This window comes from Trichechus manatus, unplaced genomic scaffold (assembly GCF_000243295.1).
Source record: "Trichechus manatus latirostris isolate Lorelei unplaced genomic scaffold, TriManLat1.0 scaffold00044, whole genome shotgun sequence".
Taxonomy (NCBI): Eukaryota; Metazoa; Chordata; class Mammalia; order Sirenia; family Trichechidae; genus Trichechus; species Trichechus manatus.
The window spans coordinates 1194714-1221657 of record NW_004443980.1 but is presented as its reverse complement, the minus strand read 5'-3'; the positions used below and the strand labels follow the sequence as shown (position 1 = coordinate 1221657).

The 26944-nt window shown below is 42.3% G+C and overlaps 1 protein-coding gene across 1 annotated transcript in view; it reads left to right on the top strand.

Annotated features, from left to right (window-relative positions):
* Positions 1-240: 240 nt before the first annotated feature.
* The window catches only part of SERPINE3 (serpin family E member 3), a 34498-nt gene continuing 7794 nt past the window's right edge, over positions 241-26944 (top strand). Inside the window, exons 1-6 of the mRNA XM_004376629.2 lie at positions 241-496; positions 4023-4029; positions 8653-8879; positions 10963-11160; positions 13698-13896; positions 24446-24546. Coding sequence (XP_004376686.1) covers positions 241-496; positions 4023-4029; positions 8653-8879; positions 10963-11160; positions 13698-13896; positions 24446-24546 — 988 coding nt within the window. The remainder of the gene's footprint in view (positions 497-4022; positions 4030-8652; positions 8880-10962; positions 11161-13697; positions 13897-24445; positions 24547-26944) is intronic.

Here is a 26944-nt window from a genome sequence, read left to right as displayed (position 1 = left end):
CCACTCCGCAGGAGAAAGATGTGGCAGTCTTGTAAAAATTTACAGCTTTGGAAACACTATGGAGCAGCTGTACTCCATCCTATAGGGTCGCTATGAGTCGGAATCAATTCTAGGGCAATGAGTTTGGTTTGGGTTTTTTGGACCACAGAACCAGAGTGTCCCAGTTCTCTGTGGGATGTAGCCCTCTCTCATCACTGGCCCAGTCTCACCCTGCATCTCCGCCCTCGGGATTGCAGGACCATGAGGCCCGTCTCTGTCATGCTCTTCCTCCTGCACGCCTGCTTCCTTGGAGGAAATGGTGGCCTCCCTGAAGGCCTGAAGTTGCTGAAGACTGAGTCTGCGCTTCGTCTCTACCAGAGTGTGGCAGGAAATGGAAGGGGAACAAACTTCGTCATTTCTCCTACCGCTGTGTCCATCCCTCTGGAGATCCTGCTGTTCGGACCTCGTGGAAGTACTCGCCGGCAGCTGGAAGATGCCCTGGGCTACACTGTCCACGGTAAGAGGCCTGCCCACTCCTCATACCCCGGCTGCCTGGTGAGCCCCTAGGTACCAGAGACAGGCACCTAGAGAAAGATGACTACTTGGCAAGAATGTAGCAGAAGGGATCCAAACTTTGGAGTGGTGATTACCCTCGGTGATTTTTAAGGTTCCCTTCTAATTTCAGAATCCATGGCAATTTTTCAATTTCACTTAACAAAAATTTTTATAGTACATACTAGGTGCCAAGCCTTGTATGAAGCACTTCGTAAATATTAATTTGTTATCACAGCAACCTTATAGAGGTAGGCAATTTTATTAGCACCCCTATTTTAGAGGTGGAGCACTGGTGGTGCAGTGGTTAAGAACTTGGCTGCTAACCAAAGGTCAGCAGTTCAAATCTACCAGCTGCTCCTTGGAAACCCTGTGGAGCAGTTCTACTCTGTCCTATACGGACACTACTAGTTGGAATAGGCTCAGTGGTAACGAGTTTTATTTTTTAATTTTAGAGATGAGTAAATAAGCACAGAGAGTTTAAGCAACTTCCTCAAAGTCACACAGCTAGTGAGTGGCAGAGTTGAGATTCAAACCCAGGCTGTCTGGCTCCAGAGCCCATGCTCTTAACCAATCTGCTTTCATAAATCTGTGACTTCTAGTCAGAGCCATATCTGTGGATGATGTCTTTTACAACAGCTCTGCCAGCTGTGGCAAGAGTCTCCTGAAGGCCAGGTCAGCCTCAGTGGGCTCCCACTCAGGGCCTCAGGCCTACACACCTGGCCTTGGTACCAGCTCCACACTAAGACAGACATCACGTACATAATTTTTCCTTTTCTGCCTTAGAGTACTAAAAACCAAACCCACTGCCATCAGGTCGATTCCGACTCAGAGTAGAACTGCCCCATAGGGTTTCCAAGGCTGTAAATCTTTACAGAAGCAGACTGCCACATCTTTCTCCCACGGAGTGGCTTGTGGGTTCAAACCACAAACTTTCAGTTACCCAGCCGAGCATTTTAACCACTGTGTCACCAGGGCTCCTACCTTAAAATAAGATGTCAATAAAAAAAGGATGGGAGTTATAATTGTGTAAATTTGTTAGAAAACACAAGAACTACATACCACGCAGTCTTGGAGAGAGCTTCCTTTGGGATGGAATCTTTAGCGACAAGGAAAGGTTAACATTCAAGATGTCAGGTCACATGGCTCCAGCTGTGCTGCCTGTTCCTCTCCATCCTCATGCCATCCCCTGCCAAAACGACTCTCGTGACCCTGCTGGCCAACTGACAAACGTGTTTTCTCTCTGGGAACAACTGAACACAAATACAATTTATTGAACTGAATTTTTCTCAGCAAGTATATCATGCAAGCGCACGTACCTGCGGAGTTATTCCTCAGCCACATCAAATTCAGTGCAATTTGGGCTCTTGTTGCAGTGCTATCTGGGGCTGTGCTGGGGACCCAGCAGCACAGATGTGGAAGGAAACCCTAGCTCAAGTTCAGTCTCAGGAACAACACATGTAGAAATACACTCTAATGCAGGTGCAGTCAGTGAATTTATTTGAAATAAGTCAGTACAGGGGGGTGGGGAATGATTTATTCTGCTGGTGGATGGAGAAGCCTCCTCAGAAGAGATGAAGTTTGACTACTACCACTGACTGCTCTGACAGGGATCATAACAGAGGGTCCCAGACAGAGCTGGAGAAAAACGTAGAACAAAATTTCAACTCACAAAAAAAAAAACAAAAACAAAACAGACTTAGTGGTCTGACAGAGACTGAAGAAACTCTGAGAGTATGACCCCTGGACTTGAGCTCAGTACTGAAGTCACTCCCAAGGTTCACCCTTCAACCAAAGATTAGACAGCCCCATAAAACAAAATGGGGCTAATGGGGTACACCAGCCCAGGGGCAAGGACTAGAAGGCAGGAGGGGACAGGAAAGCTGGTAATACGGAACCCAAAGTTGAGAAGGGAGAGTGTTGACATGTCGTGGGGTTCTTAACCAGTGTCACAAAACAATACGTGTATTAATTGTTTAATGAGAAACTAGTTTGCTCTGTAAACTTTCATCCAAGGTACAATAAAAAAGGAGAGATGACACTTAAGCTGGGTTATGAAGAATAAACAGGAATATGAAAAATGGGGGCATGTTCCAACCTGGAAGCAGAGTCTCAGAGAAGTCAGGATTAGGGAGAAAGTCAGAAAAATGCAGGTGTGGTTTTCCTGAAGAGAAGGAAGCTGATGGCAGGCAATCCCCTGTTGTCAGGTATAGTCATGGTTCATAGTTTGTCCAGTACGATGCTTCATACAGTTTCTATTTAGCCCGTTCAAGAATTACCAAATTTCAAGAATGCTTAATAATCATGCTCTGTAGAACATAGACCTACTTATTTTTCTTAATCATAAGCATCTTAGTTGTAGAGCCATGGTAATTATTATGAACAGGAATGTGTCCACTTACGGTTCTGGTTACTAGAATACGCCTGTGCTTTGCCTTGGCCCCAGGACAGTTCAGAGAATTGTGTGTGCTGCTCACAACAACCCACCAGCTCTTGCCATCTGTGGGCCCACACTTTCTTCTAAAAGTCAGTACCAGTTGCTGTCTAGTCACTTCCGACTCCTGGCAACCCTGTGTGTGGTCAGAGTAGAACTATGCTCCATAGAAATTTCAGTGGCCGATTTTTCAGAAGTAGATTACCAGGCCTTTCTTTTGAGGAAAATCTGGGTAGACTTGAACCGCTAATCTTTCAGTTAGCAGCCAAGTGCGTGCTAAATGTTTGCACCAGCTAGGAACTCCTAAAAGTCAATACAGTCCAATAAAACACATGTAAAAAGCAGCAGCAGAGCGTATCTCAAGGTCTTGGGACACTCTTCCTGTTTCATCAACAGAGAGGTCTATCCACATTTGCAGTGCCACACCTCAGCAGTTTTCTTCTCACTGTGTAGCTAGCCAGTATGTGACAAGCAGAAGCTTTGCCAGGATTCAGACCCTCTGGTCTACAAACACAATATGAGATTCAGAACAGTCACCAGTGATATCCCCAAAGACTACGTTTATTGAAATGAAATGCACAATTTCCCAATGTTCCAAGTTATAGAAATTTTCATTGTGTTTCCATGTAAATTAATGAAGACCATTGTACAGCTTTCTGTTAGGCATAAGAACTGTGCCAGGAACCAACGCCTCAGAGATGAAGGTGGCGTGGTCCCTGGGAAAGAATTCTGTTTGATGAAGCATATGGATTTTACTCTTATACTATTATGGCTTTTGATACTCACAGAATCCATATACAATAGCTTGTTGTTGTTATTAGCTGTCGTTGAGTCAGCCCCTGACTCATGGCAACCCTGTACACAACAGGATGGGACAATAGGGTTTTTAATGGGCTGATTTTTGGAAGTAGATTGCCAGGCCTTTCTTCCTGGTCTGGAAGCTCCGCTGAAATCTCTTCAGCATCACAGCAGTGCATAAGCCTCCACTGACACTCAGGTGATGGCTGTGCATGAAATGCACTGGCTAAGAATGGAACCCAAGTACCCTGCATGGAAGATGAGAAGTCTGCCACTGAGCCACCACTACTCTCCATACAGTAGCCACTCTCTATTAATATCTTCATTTTACAAATAAGTCATGAAGGCATGGAGAGGTTAATGACTTGGCGAGACTCAGCTCACCCAGCAGGCATGTAACAGAGCCAGGATTCAAATTCCAGATTTTCTGACTCCAAATCATATGTTCTTTCCGGAATTCCTTAGCCAAAGTCTAGACCACTCAGCAGTTGCATAAATATATAAGCACCCTGCCTTCTCTAGTTCTCACCAGAGGAATCTCAGCCCAACCAAACCCTTTGGAGATCATCCTAAACTTAACTGTCCTTTAGTTCTCTGGCAATTAAAATAACAGTGTCCCAAAGATGGTTCTTGTACTTAGAGAATTTTATATACAGGTAGTCCTCAATTTACAACATATTCAAGTTACCATGAACCACACTTATGACTGTTTTTTTTGTACATCTTGTCATTACTAATATGTACTATATACATACAATGTTGCAGTGTGTAATTTGCTAATGTTATTATCATTCTCTGATGTTCACTCACAGATGTCCAATGTATGATTTACTGTTCAAAACACTGTCATATAGCAGGCTATGAAAACTTAAAAAAAAAGAAAAAGAGGTATTCGACTTATGTCAGAACGGACTTAGGACGGAGTTGTCGTAAATCAGGGACTACCTATATATTGGCTTTATAAAGCCAGCCAGGGATGGGTTAGCCAATAAGCAAGGTACACACAGGCTTAATTGGGCTCAGTCACTAATCTATAGTGCACAATTTCACCTGTTTTTCACGACATCTTTGAAGCCCATATGAAATTGTGCACTACAGATTAGAAGTAGAAACAATTAATCCCCTTGCTTACCGTAAACTGGAGCAGACTGTGCTTACTGGTTAATCTGCCCGTGGCAGGGCCCACCAGACTCAGTGTCACATGCAAGAAGTTCAGTTCAGCAGTCAGATTAATTACAGAGGAATGCACTCTCCACGCTGAAGTCTCCTGTGCGTGTAAGGGATCGTCCACAGAAACACTCATGAGAACTCCATTTCTGCTTTTAACACTTTCCTCATTCTCACACCAACGCCAGGGACCTCTCCCCACAGCCCTCCCCACATCCAGATAAACCCCTAGTCAGCCTGCAGCCCCCATGGTTTTCTCTCCTCCTTCTGCCTCCTTCCCTGTCAGCATCTGATCATAACCACATAGCCTCTTTCCCAGCAAGAAGATGGCTTTCTATTTCAAAGGAGAAAGGTGGAGAGAAATGAAGCCAGCAATTACAGGATTCCCTTTCAAGGGCTGGGAGAAAATTTGGTAATCATTCTCACTGCGTTCATTCTCGCCCCTTCACAGACAAGGATCCAGGAAATACACCACAATGCATACAAACAGGGGCCACTGACTCCATGGCCCACGATCACTTCCAAGAGGAGCGGAGCTATCTTCAGCAGACAGGGGTCTTCCCACCCCATCCATTCCTCACCCTGTGGTCAGGCAGGGTGGTGAAGTATTTGGAGTCAGACAAACTTGTTCAAATCCCAGTTTCACCACCTACAACAGGTTGACACTGAGTAAGCTCCTTAATTTGTCTGAGTCTCAGTTCCCTCATCTATAAAATGGGAATAATGACAGCACTTGCTACACAGGGTTGTTGAAAGGATTAAATGTGAGAATGAATGTAAAATGTTTAGCACAGTTTCTGTAAATAGAATCAACTTACATTATGTTTTCTTCTGGCTATATATATTCTGGAGCCCTGGTGGTGCAGTGGTTAAGAGCTCGGCTGCTAACCAAAAGGTCGACAGTTCGAATCCACCAGCTGCTCCTTGGAAACCCTATGCAACAGGTCTACTCTGTCCTATAGGGTCGCTGTGAGTTAGAATCGACTTGATGGTAACAGGTTTGGTTTTATATATAGACTAAGGAGCCCTGGTGACAAAGTGGTTAAGCGCTCGGATGTTAACTGAAAGGTCAGCAGTTCGAACCCACCAGCCACTCCATGGGAAAGGTGTGGCGGTCTGCTTCCGTAAAGATGACAGCCTTGGAAACCCTATGCGGAGGTTCTACTCTGTCCTATGGGTGGCTGTGAGTAGGAATGGACTCGCAGCAGTGGGAATGGAATATACCGCATACTCTGAAAGCATCTGGACAACCTCTGAGAGAAGCTCTTCCCGCATGCCAGTGGGCATGGACAAAGTTAGCTCAGGTGGAGAAAAGATCTCAGACAAAAGTTTAAGCCACTTTACTCTGCTACTTGAATGTTTCTGGCTAAAACAACACTGGTTCACTGACCCAGAGAGGTGGGAAGATGGCGAGGCAAGCTCGACCACCCCCTAAGACCACATTCCACAATGCGCCAGGAAAATGTCTCAATTCTCCCTACACAGTCAACATTCTAAAAAAGAAAAAAAAAACAAGTTGCATTGAGTCGATCTCAATTCATGGTGGCGACTCCACATGCATCAGAGTAGATCTGTGTTCTATGGGGTTTTCAACAGCTGATTTTTCAGAAGTAGACCATCAAGCCTTTCTTTTGAGGTGGCTCTGGGTAGACTCGAACCTCCAACCTTTTGGTTAGCAGCCAAGCAGATTAACCATTTGCACCACCAAGGGACTCCACAACCTTCTACAGGGACATAATCCTATAAATACAGAAGACCTTCCTCAGTGGAGTAAAGTCTGATTGTCAGTATTTTTTTCATTCATTTCTGTTCTTACTAAAATGAAATGCAAGCACTCAAGTTAGGCTATAATTCATGAGATATATTGTGAGTCAGTCTTTCACAGTTATAAATTCTCAGCAGCAGCTTTGGTAGTGAAAGTTTATGGACAAGTGAAATTGGCCCACTGCTGTGGTCTACGGCCCAGTGGCTGGGGGCACTGCCAGGGTGTGTCCTGGGTGCCCGGGCTCCCTCTGAGGGCTTTGGCCAGGCAGCTGGTGGGTCTGCTGTTATTGGGAGGTCTGGGGAGGGAGGATGTCAGGCCCCACACTGTTCAGAGATTCACCTGCACAGGTTCCCTGGGAAAGCCAGGCCAGGCAGGACTGTGCAGGAAGAAAGTACACGTTGCGTCTCACAGGGAATTTTTATGGAGAGCTGAAGGGCTGTGCCTGGAGGCAGTAGGGCTTCAGTAGTGGAACGCTCACCTTCCATGGGGAAGAGCCAGTTTAATTTCCCGCCAATGCACCTCATGCACAGCTGCCACTCGTATGTCAGTGGAGGCTTGTGTGTTGCTATGATGCTGAACAGATTTCAGTGGAGCTTCCAGGCTAAGACAGACTAGGAAGAAAGGCCTGGTGATCCAATTCTGAAAATTAGCCAGTGGAAAAAGCCCTATGGATCGCAAGAATCTGATACCGTTGCACATGTGTTGGCCATGAGTCAGGGGCTGACTTGATGGCAGCTAACAACAACGGACAGCTGTGCCTAAGAGGGAGGAGAGGAGAGGTCAGGAGAGGGGAAGGGAGGGGAGGAAGTCTGCACAGGACAGGAGCCTGAGTCCTGGAAAAGCCCAGCTGGCATATGACTGGAGTGGGAAGCTTGGGATATTCAACTGTGCCATGAATCATGGGTGGGGTGGCCCCGTTCCAGCCACAGGATGCCTGGGGGAGAATAGAAGCTGTAGCTGGCAAGTAAGAGCATGCAAAAGAAATTCACTATTGATTACGGAGAGGAGGAAGCAATCTCCTGTGTAAATAGTAAATAGAAGTCCAGGTGCCATCCAAGAAGGTGGACACTATGGGATCTCTCAAATGCTTATTGTTTCCCAGCATGGTCCCAGCTCTCACTGACAGTGATAACATGAGCTGTCTAGGGCTTAGAAGAGGTGGGGGTGTGGGGGTGGGAGGAGTTGTTCCTTTCCTCTGTATTTCTCAAATTGAAGGCGTTCTACAACAGACTGTATCCAGATGTCACTCAGGCTTCTGACCTGCAGTCCTGGGAACAGATTTAAGGCCCAGTACGAGACATATTGACCACTCAACACCCTGGCCATTGTCCATCAGTGTTACTTGTGACATTCCACACAAATCTCTTCACTTTGTAAACATCTGAAACGTACCACCCTGCACACCAAACCTGCATTTTTCACAGCCCTCCCTACTCTAGCACTGAACCAGAAAGTTGAGGAAGAATGGCCTCTGGGATGTTAGCAGTGTTTTCTCTTGCACAGCCTGAGTTCTGTCTTGATTTCTTCTTAGTTTTGTATCTGTGGACTCAGGCTAATTCCTGGATGGTTATACTAAGGGAGTTCCCAAGGGGTGCAAACAGCTAGCCACTCAGCTGCTAACTTAAACGTTGGAGGTTTGAGTCCATCCAGAGCTGCCTCGAAAGAAGGGCCTGGTGGTCTAGTTCTGAAAAATCAGCCATTGAAAACCCTATGGAGAACATTCTACTCTGACACACATGGAGTCATCTTGAGTTGGAACTGGCTCAATGGCAACTGTTTTTTTTCCAAATTGAGTAGATAGTGGATGAACCTTATGAAACAAGAGTGAGTTGCTGTGGTCCCATCTCATTGTGCAAAGTGAGAGTGTGTGAACTCACTGCTTGGGCCAGTTATAACTCACACCCACCATTGTTAACTGATCTCAAACTCCCCACCCCCTCCTTTTCACGGACCAAAGGGTGAGAGATTTCCTACACGCTGTTTATGCCACACTACCCAACTCCAGCCACGGTGCGGAGATGGAGCTGGCGAGCACCTTGTTTGTGCAAGCTGGAACGCCACTCTCACACTGCTTCGTGGAGCAGGTCTCTAGGTGGGCTGGCAGCTGCCTGGAGCTGGCCAGCCTCAGTGAGCCCAACCGCACCACCGTCCAGGGCAACCAGCAGGTCTCTGAACAGATGGCAAGTAAAAGAAACCCGTGCGCCTAAATGAGGTCAATGCCAGAGGGTTGTAGAGACAGAGCACCCACCCCATCACTTGGTCACGGGGCGTGCTGAAGGGTGCTAGGGGTCCTTCAATTGCAGTGGAAGTTTGTCCTCCCGAGAGACCTTGTATTTTTGTAATCACTTTGAGCAGACCGAGGAAATCTGTGAAGCCAGAAGAGCTGATCTTGGCTCCTCATCTGCCACGCACGCACGCACACACACGAGCACACTGTCACTACTCCTTCAGAGCTTCCCACTCCGGGACCTGCCCTGCAGGCTTTGTCCCATGCCACTGTCACCAGGTGAGTTCCTGCTGAGCTGTGCCCTCATCAACAATCCACTAACAAACTGCAGCAGGAGTCTGAAAAGTGGTTTCTTGGGAATTACCTTAAGGAAATAATTGAAGAAAACAAGAAGTTACATGCAATAAGATGATTAGCCCAGTGTTGTCAAAGGAAAAACAACTTGTAAACAACCTAATTGTCCAGCAATTAGAGATGATTCGGAATATTATGGCATCCATACTTTATGCAGTTTTAACTATTATTAAAGAAGATAAAAGGCGCTGTTTACTGGGTGCTTTTAAATTTTTATTTAGCACTGATCTAAACATTCCATGTTCATTATCTCATTTTACCCTCAAATTTTCTGGGAGGTAGGTACTATTATTGTCCGCATTTTACAAATGGAGAAACTGAGGCACAGAGAGTTGTGCTTCCTGTCCCCCAACCCCCTCACAGAGCCAGGATCCTAACCCAGACCGTCTGGCTCCAGGGTCCTTGATAATTACAATCATTATGTAGAAGTAGGAAGAATGTTCAAGACCGAATGTTGTTTAAAAACCAAAATAGAAAGTGATGTGTACATTATGATTGAACTGAAAACAACTTGTGTATGGATAAGAACTACAGAGTGAAAATGCAGAAGTTAAAATCTTCACTGATAGGGTGGTTTCCTCCTCCATTCCTCTGTTCCTCCCCAGCTCTGTGTCAACTTTCTATAATGATTCACAATGTCTTTTCAATTTACTTGAAAGTGTCGAACTCCTGTCTCAGCTCTGTGTGCCTCCAGAGGACCTGCTCTCAAGTCCTGGGCTGACTGCTCTCTAAGAAAGAGGGGCAGTGGCTAAGAGCATGGAGTCTGGGGCCAGGCTAAAAACCAGAACCAAACCAGTTGCCATGGAGTTGATTTTGACTCATGGTGATTCCATGTGTGTCAGTGTAGACCCGTGCTCCATAGGGTTTTCAGTGGCTGATTTTTGGGAAGTAGATGCCAGGCCTTGCTTCCCAAGTGCCTCTGGGCAGATTCGAACCCACAACCTCTGGATTAGTAACCTAGCACTTAACCATTTGCAGCACCCAGGAACTGGGGCGAGGCTACTGGAGTTCAAATCCAAAGTTTCTGTCTTGGGAAACTGGGTGGAGTGGATTTGCCACTACCATGTGCGTGATCTTAGACAACTCTGTGCCTCAGTGCCCACATCAGTAAAATGGGTGATAATAATAGAACTGATCTCACAGGGTTGTTGTGAGGAGCTGGTGAGCCTTTGTTACAGCATTTAGAACAGAGCTTATCACAAAGTTTGTGTCTACTAAATAAATAAAGGGCTGGGACAAAAACTTTCCCTTTAGGGGTGAGCAGCCTGCTCCTCTCTCTGGTAATGCATGAAATTTTAACCGTAGCCCTCTGAAGACGGTGCCCTGAACCTTGCTGTCTATTCAAAGGCTCGTCAAGGTAACCAGAGCAGCACTGTGGCCGTGTGGGGCCGTGTGGCGGCGGGCTGCAGGCCTGGGGAGTGAATGTCTAATCATTGCTGGGAAACAGTCCCCAGACAGAACCAGCGGGAGCATCCAACCCTATTCGGCGAAGATTAAAAGCATGGTCTTCAGCAACAGTTAGTTATAAACGCTTACTGATTCAACAATTAACAGATAACTAACAAGTAGGCTACCACCTCAACCTCCCTTAGACTCAGGCCCCACCAGCGCGCATGCGCAGATTTCAGGGGCTGGGTTTGATTCTGAGTTCTTCTCATCCAATGCCCCTGTGATCCCCGCTGGCAGGTGAGGGCCCAGGTGGCCCATCGTGGGAGCGGGGTGAGGCAGCATTTGCTCAGCTTGTAGTCATGAGCTCCATGTCCTTCCAAAGCACTTGGCAGAAGAGATTCTCCTCCACAGATACACGACTTCCGCCTTTCACGTGTGCCGAGGGCCTCGTCCTGCAGGTGCCCGTGATATACCAAGTGGCTGAGGTCAACTACGGTGAGAGCCTCCCGCCAGGCTGCCTGGAGGGTGAGAACGCGCAGGAAGGTAAGAAGAAGAGAGCAGGCCAGAGTCTAGAAAAGACGAGCGCGCAGTGCGACCCCTAGAGGGCCCTGAGAGCAGCGTTCTCCGTAAGGACTAGAAGGAAGCAGATGTGGAAGCAAAACCCAATTTCATGCTTGACATTTCCCTTTTAGCTCAGTAAAGAGTTAATGTGAAACCGAAAAACCGCCTCCCTGGCAGGCACCCCCATAAGCTGAAAACCCGCCTTGCTATTCGGCGGTGAGAAGGCAGGACGGTGCAGATTGCGTTCTGAGAGGCTGTCCATCATAGTCCCAGACTGAGAGGACTGCTGGTCTGAGCTCCGTTTTGAAATGCGCTTGTTCGCACTGATCCTGGTCAAGGTGAGGGGTGAAGCACGGCCGGCGAGTGCCTGCAGCCTCCAGACCCGCAGACTAGTCTGGGGTGTGGGCTGTTCAGCGGGAGCCCAGCACTGGACAAAGGCAGAACCTCCTACCTGCCTGGCCCACCTCCCTCCTTCCACACACCCCTCTCCCCACTCTTGCCTCTCGCTGCAGCTCAGCCCCTGCAGGTGGTGGATCTGATTACTCTTATAATTATTATCTAATAATTCTTATCCGGGAGAAATTGAAGAAGACCTAAGTCAGTGTTTTAGGAGCTTTGGCCTTTAGAAAACTTGCTCCTAGTCCCGGGGGCAGATTTTCCAATGGGCAAGGTAAGCGTGGTGTTTACCTTGCTTACCAGATCATCTGTAGTGAACAATTTTACATTTTTTCACCACATCAAAGATTTTGCTTCTAGGTATGGCTGGCGTCTGTCTCTCTCCCAACCCCACAGCACCCTCCTACAGAATCAAAGCCTCTTTTCACATTTACAATCCCTGACAGGGGTGGATGACCCAGTAAGCAAGGTAAGCACAGGCTTACTTGTGCTTACTTACTAATCTGCAGTAAACAATTTCACGTGGTGTGATGTGGGGAAACCCATGTGAAATTGTTCACTACAGATTATCTGGTAAGCACCGTGCTTACCTTGCCCATTGGATAATCCTCCCCTGACTAGTCCTGCTTTGAGTCTGTGCAGTCAGTCCAGGGCACACAATGAGTGCTCAATAAATGTGTTTATTTGCTTATTCAACCTATCATTACCCACTGAGATCAAGTGAGATGAGGTCGGGAGTCCTTGGGTGGTTAAGCACACCACTATGCCTGACAGTCTGTTTCTGAAAGGTCACAACCTTGAAAACCCCATGTAGCAGTTGTACTCTGCACATACGAGGTTGCCATGACTCCCAATAGACTCCAGGGCAGTTTTGTGTTTTGTTTTTTTTAAAGATGAGCACTGAAGAACATCTGTTGGATAAATAAATCCACATTTACTATTTATTATAGTTCTTCTGCACATTTTATCATTACTATGGTGCCCACTTGGTTGATGTGGCTGTTGGGCTCGGAGGCAGCAGGCAGGTCCCGTGCTGCTGTTGTTCTTCCCAGCACACACAGTGCACAGTAGCTGACATATGATGGATGCGGAGGAAATGTTTATTGAAGAAATAGAGCAAGGAGTAGGCACCATGCCTTCAGAGCCCGCCAACTATCCTGTTCACTAGCACTAGGCCCTGTTTTGATCTCACCAGTCCTAGGAAGAGATCTTGCCTGCAGCTCCACCCCAAGGCTGGGGGTGCTGAGCTGCCAGATCTCCACCTGCCCGCCTAGATTGTCCCATATGACTTGCCTTCTCTCCTGTTCCTGGCCCCGACTGCTGCCCATGCATTCACCAGCAGCTCTTACTGGGTCTCCCTGTCCCTGGCCAACTGTGTCTGCTGCCACCTGCCACCTGTCACATCACACTCTTCTGAAATCATGCTCTGCCTGATGGGCTAGACTTGTCCTCACTGCTTGCCACTGGGCTATCCCCAGCGCCAGCCTCCACCCAGGAGGGTCCAGCCTCCAGGTCCTGGCTCTCCTGGGCCAGCCATTCCCATTGCCACAAGCTCCCTGCTGCCTATCCTGAGACCCATCTGCTTAGGTCAGAGGTTACAAACCATCAGTCCACAGGTCAAATCCAGCCTGGACTCATGTTTTGTTAGGCCTGTGTAGTGTTTTGAAAATTAGGAGATTTAAATCTGGATTTAGAGCTTTCTTGAAAGACAGGAAGATCTGGCAAAAAGAAAAAGAACCTGGGCCCCCATGTGGCCACCACAGGCCAGGATTACCCTGGCTGCCCCTTCAAAACAGGGAACATGGTCTCCCACGTGCCGTTGTCCTCACCGTGCCCGGCCACCGCAGCCCTATGAACACAGGCCCAGCCAGGGTATCTTAGAGATTCTAGGCCTTAGGATCAGAAAAGTGACCATATTACCCAACAGCTCTTGGCCTCAAACTGCCCCTGAGGGTGAGGTAAATACCCTGTTTTATTTGTAATTCTATAAGTTGGCCTCCTCCCAGAGCATGGCCACTGTTCGGTTCCCCCCACTCCTGGGACAGAGCTAATCCCCAATTTACTGAACCCCTCAGGCCAGTTCCAGGACCCGGCGGGACAACAGATCGGAATGCTGGAACTACCTTACTTGGAAAGATCTGTGAGTCTGTTCCTGGTGATGCCCCGTGACAAAGACACCCCAGTGGCCCAGACTGAGCCACACCTCACAGCCAGCATTGTCCACACCTGGACCAACAGCCCGAGGAGAGCCAGAATGGAGGTGTTCCTACCCAGGTGAGTAGCCGGGCCCTCCTCAGGCCTGGATTGGACTAACGTGAGAGCCTGTCCTTATTAACCACTTGTCTGAAGTATCTCCAGAGGTGAGGCCAACTGGAAGTTACCCTAGTATTTGGGTCCCTTTCGAGCTTCTAGAATCACTGCTGCTGACAACCTCATGGAACAGAATGAAATGAACCAATTTCCTGGGATTTTCTCAAGAGAAGGTACTGTGCCTTTGCTACGCCAGACTGGAGGCCCCAGGCCCCCGACTCCAGCTTCTCAGGGGCAGGGAAGGAAGAGAAGTACAGTTACCTTCTAAAAATGTACCCCAAATCCTTTCACATCGTAAGAGTATAGCTATCATTTTTCCAAAACCAAAGAGGTAAGATGGCTTATATAATGGAGAAAATACAGATATCAGAATTATATTGGATATAATTCTGATCAGAAATCCAATTAAGACATAAAAAATTCAAGACTTTAAAATCTCTGTGCTGAAAGTTTTCATTCTTTCTAAGTTGAAGTGAGCCCTCCTTTAAAAAACCCCAACAGGTATAAATACAAATTTTCAAAAAGTTAAATGATGACACTAGATTTTGCTTTTCCAAAGCAAAGCTCATTACTTTACAAAAGGATTCATCATAGAATTTCTTTAAAGGATGAACTTCTCTGGTACATGTGAAATCAGAGTAAAATTATAGTCAACTTGTAGACTAGCATTCAGAGAGGGATGTTGTCTGAGGCCCTTTTGCAGTGTGTGAGTTCTCCCTGCTTCTCCCCACTCACCACCTGGCCCCCTCCACTGGCCAGGCTCTCAGCAGGTCCAAGGAGACTATGCTCCCTGGAGGAGTTAAAAATAAGTCTGTGAACTAGAACAAAATCATACAAAGAGAGACCCAGTGAGCAAAGGGCCAAGGTCTAAAGTGGAATCTGGCAGAGCCAGGTAAAATCATCTCTGTCTCTCAAAGCCAAATATTTGGCCCCCAAATCAAAGCACAAAGTCTGGATATTTCAGCGAATCTCTCTGGCATGGAACAGAAGCAACCCCAACCTTTCTGTTATATTTGAAAGATCCTCAGCAAAGAAAGGGAGAAGAGTTTCTGATGTCACAAGAAGGAAATGCAGCCTGGCGCAGCGATTTACCGCAGTAATTATTTTTTGTGACATTGCCACGGTGATTTCTGGTGATATTCCTGTCTGGTTTGGGTAAAGGGTATTTTCTTTACTCATGTTTTTTTGTACCATTTCTTCTGGACCTGCCTTCATAGCCATACAAGGAAATTGCTCATTTTTTATAGTCACACCTCACTTTCATGTTTTTAGTTTACAAAAAATGATACTATTCAGTTTTATCACCCCCTGTAATCACCCTACTTGGCTTCAAAGAGCCCTTAGCTCTTTCTCAAGACCACTGAAAAACAGCAATACAACAATAACAAATAAAGTGCATGCACTCTGTACTGGGCGCTGTTCTGAGCACTTTACAAGGATTGTTTCATTTAATCTTCAGTCCTGTGCACCAAGCACTACTATTATGCTCATTTCACAAATGAGGAACCTGAGGCAGAGACAGGTTAAGTAACTTACTCTAGGTCCCTCAGCTAGTAAGAGCCACTGAGTCAGGATTCAAATCTCAGTCACTTGATTCCCAAGTTCATGCTCTTGCCCACTGTTGCAGCATTAAGGGTTTTAAAAAAGGAAGTGTTTTAAGTACTTAAGAAAATTTCAAAAGACGGGGTCCACAAACTTTTTGAGAAATGTCAGCATACTTAGAGAAAGCATATACCTTTTCTGAAAGCTATCCACATAAAAACATACCTTCATGTGAAATTCTGATACTTTTGTTTAAAATCTAGGGCACATTGTCTTGTGTATCAACAAAACCTTTGATATTAAATGGTCTCGGTCATTACTTTTACTCTCCTGCAAGCTCTGCATGATTCCACTTCAACCCTTTCTATTTTCAAAGAAAAATAATATCAGCAGGTCTTTTAAAAGATCCTTCAACAGTAAATTTTTATATGGCTTGCCCTTGGGAGATATCATAAATTTGGTTTTCTGCTCATAGAATTTACTGGGAAAACCAAGGTTTTAACTACATTCCTTTCCTCTTTGCCTCAAACGCAACACACTGCATACAGCAAACATAAATATATATTATCAAATATAAACATATTAAATGATACACTCTTTGAATTCTAAATTAGTCAGTAATTTTGTGTGTGTACCTACTATGTGCCAGGAGTCACACAAAATGGGAGGTAGCAAAATGTAGATATTAAGAGCATGGACTCTGCAGTCCAGCCTTGGTTTGAAATGAAGTACACCACATACTAATTACATGATCTTGAGGAAGCTTCTTAAACTCTTTAAGCCTCAGTTTCTCTATCTGTAAAGTGGAGATAATAATAACATATTCATATGAAGATTAAATAAGGTAGTCCAAAAAAAGTACTTATCACAGTGCATAGCCCCGGTAAGCGCTCATTAATTATTATTATTATTAAGAAATATAAAAAAGGCTTGTATAGTCCCTATTCTCAAGTAGTTTACAATATCACAAATAACTGTAATAGAAAGCAAAATATTCTGTATATCACAAGAATATAAAAAAGGACTTTAAGAACCAAAGGTCATAAAATGGCTGGAGAAAACTGTAGGAGTGATGTCAGTGACAATGGCAGAACAGGGAACTCCAAGGACCTGTCTCTTCACAGAAACACCTCAAAAACTGGCAAAAACTGTCAGAATCAACTTTATCAAAACTCTGGAAAATAGTCAAAGGTTTACAGCAACCAAGCTTAATCAAGAAAAAGGTAACTGAAATCCAGTATAGGAGAGTTTTGTGGAGCCCTAGTGGCAAAATGATTAAGAGCTTGGCTTTTAACCAAATGGGCGGCAGTTCGAATCCACCAGCTGCTCCTATGGGGCAGTTCTACTCTGTCCTGCAGGGTCACTATGAGTCAGAATCGACTCAATGGCACATAACAACAACAACAAGGAGAGCTTTGTGGCGTTTTTAACTTACCCTAACCCAACCTCCCTTCCTGGCTCAACGGCAGTCTTCACCGCAGCCCACGCTCCCAGTATGAGTTTCTGAGTGCCAGAGGCAGCATAATTCTTCTCGAAGAATAGTAGTTGTCCGTTTTGATCTGGCAGATGCCTCCATGAAGGACTAATGCAAAGAGCTTGCCTTTATTTTGACTGACTCAGAACTCTTTTAGGACAAAAAGCTGCTACATAAAGGACATTTGTTGAAAACACTTAAAAGCAAATAAAGCAGCCACTGCCACCTGGGGCAAAGAATATCAGTTAGGGCAAACAGCAAATATTAGTTAGGAATGCCAAGGAGCCTAAGAGAAAAAGATGGGGAGTGAAATGATTTGGGGAATAAGCATTTTGAAAAGCTTCCAATATTTGGGGAATCCAGAAGGCCATGCACATGCCCAGGGTGAGCAGAAGCTCAGAGAAGACCTAAGAAGGCCTTAAACTCTCACTTCTGGCTGACCTTCAAGCTCTGTGAAAGCAGGAAGTGAAGGTGAAGGGAGAGTGGTAACTGTCCAGCTGAGTGTTGAAGGTATACCCCAACACACACACCAAGCCTGGCAATAAAGACAGGGAGAGTTTTTTCTCCATGGCTCCAGGCATTTAAGAAAATCTCTGGCAAATCACTAGCTGACCACTAAACTAATGGAACAGAGACTTCAGTCATCACACATGACGAAGAATATAGTCCTTACAAAAATAGCTTAGGAAAGACATTAAACAAGCAAACAACTACAACCCAAAACAAAGAGCAACAACAAGACTTGGGGAGTGGGGAGAATCAGATTTCCATAGTTGCCACATTATAATATTAAAAATATCCAGCTTTTAATGAAAAATTATGACATGTGCAGGGAAACAAGAAAGAATGGCCCATTCACAGGAGAAAGAGAAATTAACAGAAACTGTTCTTGTGGAAGCCCAGATATTGCACTTACAAAAAAAGACTTTAAATCTTCTGTTTTAAATATACTCAATGAGTTAAAGGAAACTACAGGTAAAGAACTAAAGGAAACCAAGAGATTTATGTTTCACAAAATAGAGAATATAAATAAAGAAATAGAAATTACAAAAAGAAACCAAATAGAAATTCTGGAGCTGAAAAGTACAGTAGCTGAAATGAAAAATTCACTAAAGGTAGTAATAAAACAAGTCTGGTACTGGTAAAAGAATAGATATATAGACCAATGAAATAGAACTGAGAAGCCAGAAATAAACCCATACACCTATGGCCAACTGATATTCAATAAGAGTGCCAAGTCCATTCAATGGGGAAATAATAGTCTTTTCAATAAATGGTATGGGGACAACTGGATCTCCACATGTAAAAGAATGAAGTTGGATCCATACCTCATATCATCTATGAAAATTAACCCAAAATGGATCAGTGACCTAAACATAAGAACTAAAACCCACAATTCTTAGAAGACTATATAGGGAAAATGCTTTGAGATCTAGTTTTTGACAGTAGATTCTTAGAAATGACCCCAAAAGTAAAGCAAAAAAAAACACAAAATCGATAAATTGGACTTTATCAAAATTAACAACTTTTGTGCATCAAAAGGACTTTACCAAGAAAGTGAAGAAGCAACCTACAGAATAGGAAAAATATTTGAGAACTATATGTCTGATATAGGTTTAATATCCAGAATATATAAATAATTTCTATAACTCAGCAACAAAAAGACAACCTAATTAAAAATGGGCAAAGGTCGTAAACGGACATTTTTCTAAAGAAGATATGCAAATGGACAAAAAGCACATGAAAAGATGTTGAAAGTCATTTGTCATTAGGGAAATGCAAATCAAAACCACTATGTACCACTTGATACCCCCTAGGATGGCTGGTATCAGAAAAATGAAAAACAAGTGTTGGTGAGGATATGGAGAAATTGGAACCCTCATCCACTGCTGTAAGATGGTGCAGCCAATGTGGAAAACAGTTTGGCAGTTCCTTAAAAAATTAAACATAGAATTACTGTATGACCCAGAAATTCCACTTTTAGGTGTCTTCCCAAAAGATTTGAAAGCAGGAACTCAAACAGATACTTGCACATCAGTATTCATTGCACCATTATTTTCAATAGCCAAATGATGGGAACAACCCAAATGTCCATCAACAGATGAATGGATAAACAAAATGTGGTACATACATACAATGAAATATTGTTCAGACATGAAGAGAAATTAAGTTTTGATGCATACTAAGAGATGGATGAACCTTGAAAGCATTATGCTAAGTGAAATAAGTCAGACTCGAAGGACAAGTACTGTATGATTCCACTTATATGAAATATCTAGAATAGGAAATACAGAGACATAGAAGTTTATCAGTTGTTACCAGAGGACTGTGGAATGGGGGAAGTGGGGAATTATTGCTTAAGGGGGACTATGTTTTTGTTTGGGGTGATAACAAAATTTTTTTGGAAATGGATAGTGATGATGGTTGCACAGCATGGTGAATGTGATTAAGGTCACTGAACTGTACACCTAAGGCTGGTTGACAGAGAAAATATTTTTATTATGTTAAAAAATATATATAACAAACATTTGCCATATCAACCATTTTTTTGTTTTACCATTTTTTTACCATGCTGTTCAACCATCATCACTATCCATTTACAAATTTTTTCATCACCCTTAACAGACACAGTGCCCAGCCCTAGTAATAAGCTTTGATCTCTATGCATTTACCTGTAAAACAGCTATTTTTTGTGACAGACATTGTACCACAATAACAAAATCTTTACTAGAAGAGTTCAACAGCAAATGTGAGCAAGCAGAAGAAAGAATCAGCGATCTTCAAGATAGGTCAATTGAAATCATCCAATATAAGGAGGAGAAAGAAAAAAACAATTAAAAATAATGAAGAGCCTAAGAAGCTATGGGACACTGTCAAGTCTACCAACATATGCATAATGGAAGTCCCAGAAGGAGAAGAGAGGAGGAAAAGGACAGAAAGAATATATGAAGAAACAATTGCCAAAAACTTCTTCCCAAATTTGAGGAAAGACATGAATCTACACATCCACAAAGCTCAATGAACTCCAAGTAGGAGAAACTCAAAAAAAACCACACCAAGACACATTATCATCCAACTGTTGAAGACAAAGAAAGAATCTTGAAAGCAGCAAGAGAGAAGCAACTCATCATACACAAGGAATCCTCATTTAGATTAATGGCCATTTTCTCCTCAAGCCATGTTGGCTTGAAGGAAATGGGACAACATATTAAATAAAGTCCTGAAAGGAAAATAAAGTCAACCAAGAATTCTATACCTAGCAAGATTATTCTTAAAAAAATGAAGGTGAAATTAATACATAACCATATAAACAAAAGCTGAGGGAGTTTGTTGCTAGTAGACCTGCCATACAGGAAATGCTAAAGGGAGTCCTTCAGGTTGAAGTGAAATGACACTAGACAGTAAGTTGAAGCCATACAAAGAAATAAGAGCACTAGTAAAGGTGACTATATAGGTAAATATAAAAGCAAGTATTACTGTAATTTTGGTTTGTAACTCCTCTTTTTGTATATCATTTAAAAGATAAATACATTAAACAATAATTATAAATCTATGTTAATGGGTACACAATATATAAAGATGTAATATGAGAGAATAACAACATAAAATGGTAGGAATGGAGCTGAATAGGAACAGAGTTTTTGTATACCATTGAAGTTAAGTTGTTGTTAATTCATTTAGGCTATAAATTTAAGATGTTAATTGTTAACTCCAGGGAAACCACTAAGAAAATAACAAAAAATATACAGAGAAGGAATCAAAACACTACACTACAGAAAATCATTAAACACAAAAGAAGGAAGTAATGGAGGAATTGAGGAATTGTAAAGATATAAAACATACAGAAAGCAAATAGCAAAATAATGGGGTAGATCTTTCCTGTCAGCAATTACTTTAGAGGTAAATGGATTAAACTCTCCAATTAAAATCCAGAGACTGGCAGAATGTATTTTTTTAAAAAATCCAACTATATGCTATCTACAAGACACAAAGACACAAAGAGGTTGAAAGTAAAAAAATGGGAAAAAAATATTCCATGCAAATAGTAGCCAAAAGGGAACTATACTAATATCAGATAAAGTAGACTTTAATTCAAAATTGCTACAGGAGAAAAAGAAGGGCATTATATGTTGATAAAAGGAATAATCCATTAAAAGATATAACAATTATGAATATATACGTACCTAAAAACAAGGCTCTAAAATACCTGAAGCAAAATTTGACAGAATTGAAGGGAGAAAGTTTGACAGTAATAGTTGGAGACATCAGTACCCCACTTTCAATAATAGAACAACTAGATAGAAGATTAATAAAGAAAAAGAGGACTTTAACAACACTTTAAGCCAACTAGACCTAACAGAGGTATATAGACCACTCCACCAAACAACAGTAGAATATACTTTCAAGCACAAATGGAACATTCTCCAGGGTATATCATGTGTAAAGCCACAAAACAAGTCTCAATAAATTTTAAAAGACTGAAATCATATAAAGCATTTTCTCTGACCGCAATGGAATGAAACTAAATAACAAAAGGATAATTGGAGAATTCACACATATGTGGATATTAAAGAACATACTCTAAAACAACCAGTGGGTCAAAGAAGAAATCACAAGGGAAATTTGAAAATACTTTGAGATGAATGAAAATGAAAACACAACATACCAAATCTTATGGGATGCAGAGGAGGCAGTGCTCAGAGGTAAATTTATATCTGTAAATACCTACATTAAAAATAAAGATCTCCAGTCAATAACCTAACTTTCCCATCTTAAGGAATAGAAACAGAAGAAAAAACTAAACCCAAATGTAACATAAAGCAGGAAATAACAAAGATAAGAGCAAAGAGAAATGAAATAGAGAATGGGAAAACAATAGACAGAATCAACAAAACTGAAAGTTGTTTTTTTAAAAAGATCAACAAAATTGACAAACCTTTAGCTAGACTAATTAAAAAAGAGAAAAGATACAAATAACTAGAATCAGAAATGAAAGTAGGGACATTATTACTGACCTTACAGAAATAAAAATAATTATAAGAGCATACTATGAAAAACAAATTAGGTAACCTAGATGAAATGGAAAAATTCTTACAAATACACAAATTACCTAAACTGACTCAAGAAGAAATAGAAAATCTCAACAGATCTATAACAAGTAAAGAAATTAAATCAGTAATCAAAAACCTCGCAACAAAGTATAGTCCAGGACCAGATGGCTTCACTGGTGAATTCTACCAAACATTTAAAGAAGAATTAACACTAATCTTTCTCAAGCTCTTCCAAAAACAGAAGAGGCAACACTTTCTAACTCATTTTCACTCTATGCTATGAGGCCAGCATTACCCTGTTACCAGAGTCAAGGACATCATAAGAAAATAGATGCAAAAATTCTCAACAAAATACTAGCAAATAATCTAGCAGTGTATTAAAAGGAATATGCACTGTGACCAAGTGAGATTCATACTGCATGTGCAAGGGTGGTTCAACATATGAAAATCAATCAACATAATACATCACATTAATAGAATAAAGGAAAAAAATCACATGGTCATCTCAACTGACGTAAAAAAAATTGTCAAAATTGACACCCTTTACAATAAAATCATTCAACAAACTAGACATAGAAGGAAACTTCCTCAACATGATAAAGGGTACTTATGAAAAGCCCACAGCTAACATCACACTCAACGGTGAAAAACTGAAAGCACTCCTCTTAACACCAGGAACAAGACAGGATTCCTGCTTTCACCACTTCTATTAAACGTTGTACTGGAAATTCTAGCCACAGCAGTTAGGAAGAAAGGAAGGGAAGGAGGGAGGGAGAGAAGAAGAAAGGAAGGAAAGGAAAGAAAGGAAGAGCATCCAAATTGGAAAGGAAGAAGTAAAATTATCTGTATTCACAGACGGCATGATCTTATAAATAGAAAACCCTAAAGAATCTTCAAAAACTCTTAGAGCTGATCAACAAGCTCAGCAAAGCTGCAGGATACAAGATCAACATGCAAAAGTCAGCAATATTTCTATACATTAGCAATGAAAATCTGAAAATGAAATTAAGAAAACAATTCCGTTTACAATAGCATCAAAAAGAATAAAATACCTAGGAATAAATTGAACCAAGGAGATGCAAAACTTTTACACTGAAAACTACAAAACATTGCTGAAAAAAGACCTAAATAAATGGAGACATCCCATGTTCATGGATTGGAACACTTAATATCGTTAAGAAGGCAGTACTCCCCCAAAGTGATCTATAGATTCAATGCAATCCCTAACAACATCCCAATGCCTTTTTTTCCTCTTTTCCAGAAATGAAAAAGCTAAACTTAAAATTCATATGGAATTGCAAGGGACATTGCAATCTTGAAAAAGAACAGACTTGAAGGACTCACATTTCCCAATTTCAAAACTACTACAAAGCTACAGTAGTCAAAACAGTGTAATACCAGCATATGGATAGATATATAGATCAATAGAATAGAATAGAAAATCTATGGTCAGTTTATTTCTGACAGGAGTGCCAAGACTATTCAATGGGGAAAAAATAGTTTCTACAATAAATGGTGCTGGGACAACTGGATCTCCACATGGAAAAGAATGAATTTGGACCCATACCTCACACCATATATGAAAATTAACTCAAAATGGATTGACCTAAATCTAAGAGTTAAGACCAAAGCTCTTAGAATAAAACATAGAGATTCCTTAGGTATGACAGCAAAAACAGAAGCAAGAAAAAAATAGATAAATTGGACTTCATCAAAATTTAAAACATTTATGCATCAAAGGATACTGTCAATAAAGTGAATAGAAAACCCACTGAATGGCTATAATTAAAAAAAAAGAAAAGAAAGAATAACAAGTGTTGGTAAGGATGTGGAGAAGTTGGAATCCTCATACATTGCTGGTGGGAATTATAACGTAGTGCAGCCACTGTGGAACAATTTGGCAGTGTCTCAATAAATTAACCATAGAATTACCTATGATCCAGCAATTCCATTCCTAGGTATATACACAAATGTTGTTTTTGTTAGATGTTATCAAGTCAGTTCTGACTCATGGCAACCTCATGTGTGCCGAGTACAGTTGCTCCACAGGGTTTTCAGGGCTGTGACCTTTCTTCCAAGCCACTCTGGGTGGATTCGAACTGCCAACCTTCTGGCTAGAAGTCAAGCACTTAACAATTTGCACCACGCAAGGACTTCCTGAGAGATGAGGAGGAGGTATTAATTGAATGGAGGCTGGAGAAACGGGCTGTATTTAAAAGACAGTAAGGGTTGTTGGGGGAGACCTGGAAAGAACAGCCCAAGCAGAGGTGGGAAAGAGCAGCGTGTGTTCAGATTAGTCGCTGGGTAGCATCTATGAAAAGGAGCAAGGGAAATGAGCCTGGAGAACCTTGATTTCCAAGTTAAGGAGTTTGGACTTCATGTGGTATGTATGAAAGTCTATTGAATGAGAATTTTAAATGAGAATTGATTTATTTTTGTCTTTTAGATTTAGGATCCAAAATCATTTCAACTTAAAAAGCATTTTAAATTTTTGGGGAGTCACCGATCTTTTTGATCCACTCAAAGCTAACTTGAAAGGAATTTCAGGTAACAACAGTTACTTCTTCCAAGATTTTTGGCATTGTGTTTTGGGCAGTCTAATATTTTGATTAAGAGCTTCTAATTGTTTCTACAAAGTCTTCAGTATTAAACAGCCAGAGTCAACATTATTGAATAGAATAAAGAAAGTGCTTTGCTTTATATAAGAATGTGTTGCTTCTGCTGTCGGTCATATTTGGGTTAGACTTTGAGGGCGGAGGTGTTTCCTTGGACCTTTTAAGCACTGTTTTTGGAGACCACCTTCATAGTGAGGTGCCCGTAAGACAATACAACTCACTTTTCCTCTGCCCTGTGTGACTAGGAACATGCCAGACACTGATGCAACAATAGAGTTCTTTATTCTGACATCCCACTGTCTCCCCAGCCCCAGAGTCACCCTTTCTTTCTACCTTTTCTGCCTCTCTTACCTCCTCTGGTCTCTTCTAATGAGCTAAGCTTGAAACTTTCCTTTATCCGTTCAACTTCCTTTCTTCAAATTACCCATGCTCCTGTAACCTAATCCTAAAATGTTCTGCTTCCTAGCAATCATATTGAACTTTTTGCCCACAGTAGACATGCTCCTACCAATCAATAGGGGCTGTGTTGCCTATGATCTGACAGGGGACTTACATAAAATATAAAAAGGGAGTGAATGCTAGAACCTCATATTCCAGAATCCTCTCAGGAGACCACTGGCTAAACTCTATTGCCCACCCCAAAGGCTCATGTTTGTTACTATTCTGAATGGTAAATTATCTGTGGGAAGATGACATTGTGGCAGACATTTTCATTGACCTTGATATCCCCCTTGCCTGATGAGCTTGAGAATCACTATTTTGAATGCTAGTGCCTCATATCACAGACAAGTTTTCTAAAGCTTTACCCAGAATCTTCCTTCCTAAGCACTCACAGAAAAAATGGGAGTTTGATCAACAAGAGGAGTCTTGACTTAGGCTTTAGATGTGACCAGACTGACTGGTAGAGTTACTTATCAAATAAAACACAAGAGGATCAACTTTATAGTGTTTAAAATCCACCAACTCTGTACTCATTACATAAACATGCAGAAATAAGCAAAGCAAGAGTCAAGTTTAGGCACAGTGCCCAGGACAATGCTTGGATACAGTGGGATACTCAATAAATATTGTTGGCTTGGTTAAATGCCTCAACCAGAAATTTTCCCTAGTAACACAGACATAATCTGACACGGCAGGGAAGGAAAGACTGGAGTAAAAGGGTCAGAAGGCAACAAAAGGGCAAGGGATGCATGCCATTTTTAATAGCGTGCGAATCAAATCCCAGTCTCGCGGCTCCACAGCTCAAGCATGGCACCCCTGTTGTTGATGGCGGTTCTGTTCTTCTCCTGATCATCCCAGTTAAAAACTTTGGGGCCATTGTTGACCTTTTCTTCCACACCACTACATTCAGTCAATCACTATGGCTTACTGAGTATTTCTTCATAGCTCTTAAATCTCTCTCCCTGTATGTCCTAAAAGTACATACTAAAATGCCAACAATCCTGTGCCCTCAAACAGGACTGAGCTTAACCCTCATTATCCATAAATCCCTCTGACAAGATCTAACAAGCAACCCAGTTTTTAAAGTACCTTTTTTGACACCTACCCTCTTTTTTTCGAATGCAATGCAGGTCTACTTATATTTGTTCAAACCAACAGAAATACAGGCCACCTGATCTGGCCTTATTTAATAATTATTGAGCAGTTACCATGTGCCAAATGTAAAGCTTTCATTCATGTTTTCTACTGATTTAAAAAAAAGTCTTATAATCTTCTCCCAGTTGTATTTCTCTAAAGCAGAGGTCAGTAAACTATGGCCTCCCACTTGTTTTTATAAATAGTTTTACTGAAACACAATCACTCCCATTCATTTACAAATTGTCTAGGGCTGCTTTCCCACTACAATGGCAGTTGAGTAGTTGGAACAGACACCATATAGCCTTTAAGGCTAAAATGTTTACGATCTGGTCCTTTCTGGAAAATTTTTGCCACCTAAAGTATTGCCTCCAATGCCTTTCTTTAAACATAATCAAGAGACTAGTCACTTCTGTGCCCAAGTGGGCTTTTGACTTAATTCTAGAGATATAACCACTGAATCTCTCCAAGAAAGAATTTCCTCCCTCCTAAAATGGGAATAACCACCACCCACCTCACATCTTAACTGTATCAGAAAATGCTGGCCTCCCTTCCTCCAATTAACAAGGGGTTACCAACCAGGTTTTGTGTTGTTGATGGAAGCCTGACAATCACAGGGAACATTTTGGCCTTTTCTTTGGTTCCAAAGCCCAGAATCATCTTATTATCTCCTTCCCTATTTAACAGTCATTCATCTTTTCCTTCTTGACAACAAATCCATTTTTTTGCTGCCTGAAGAACTTGCTCAATATCAT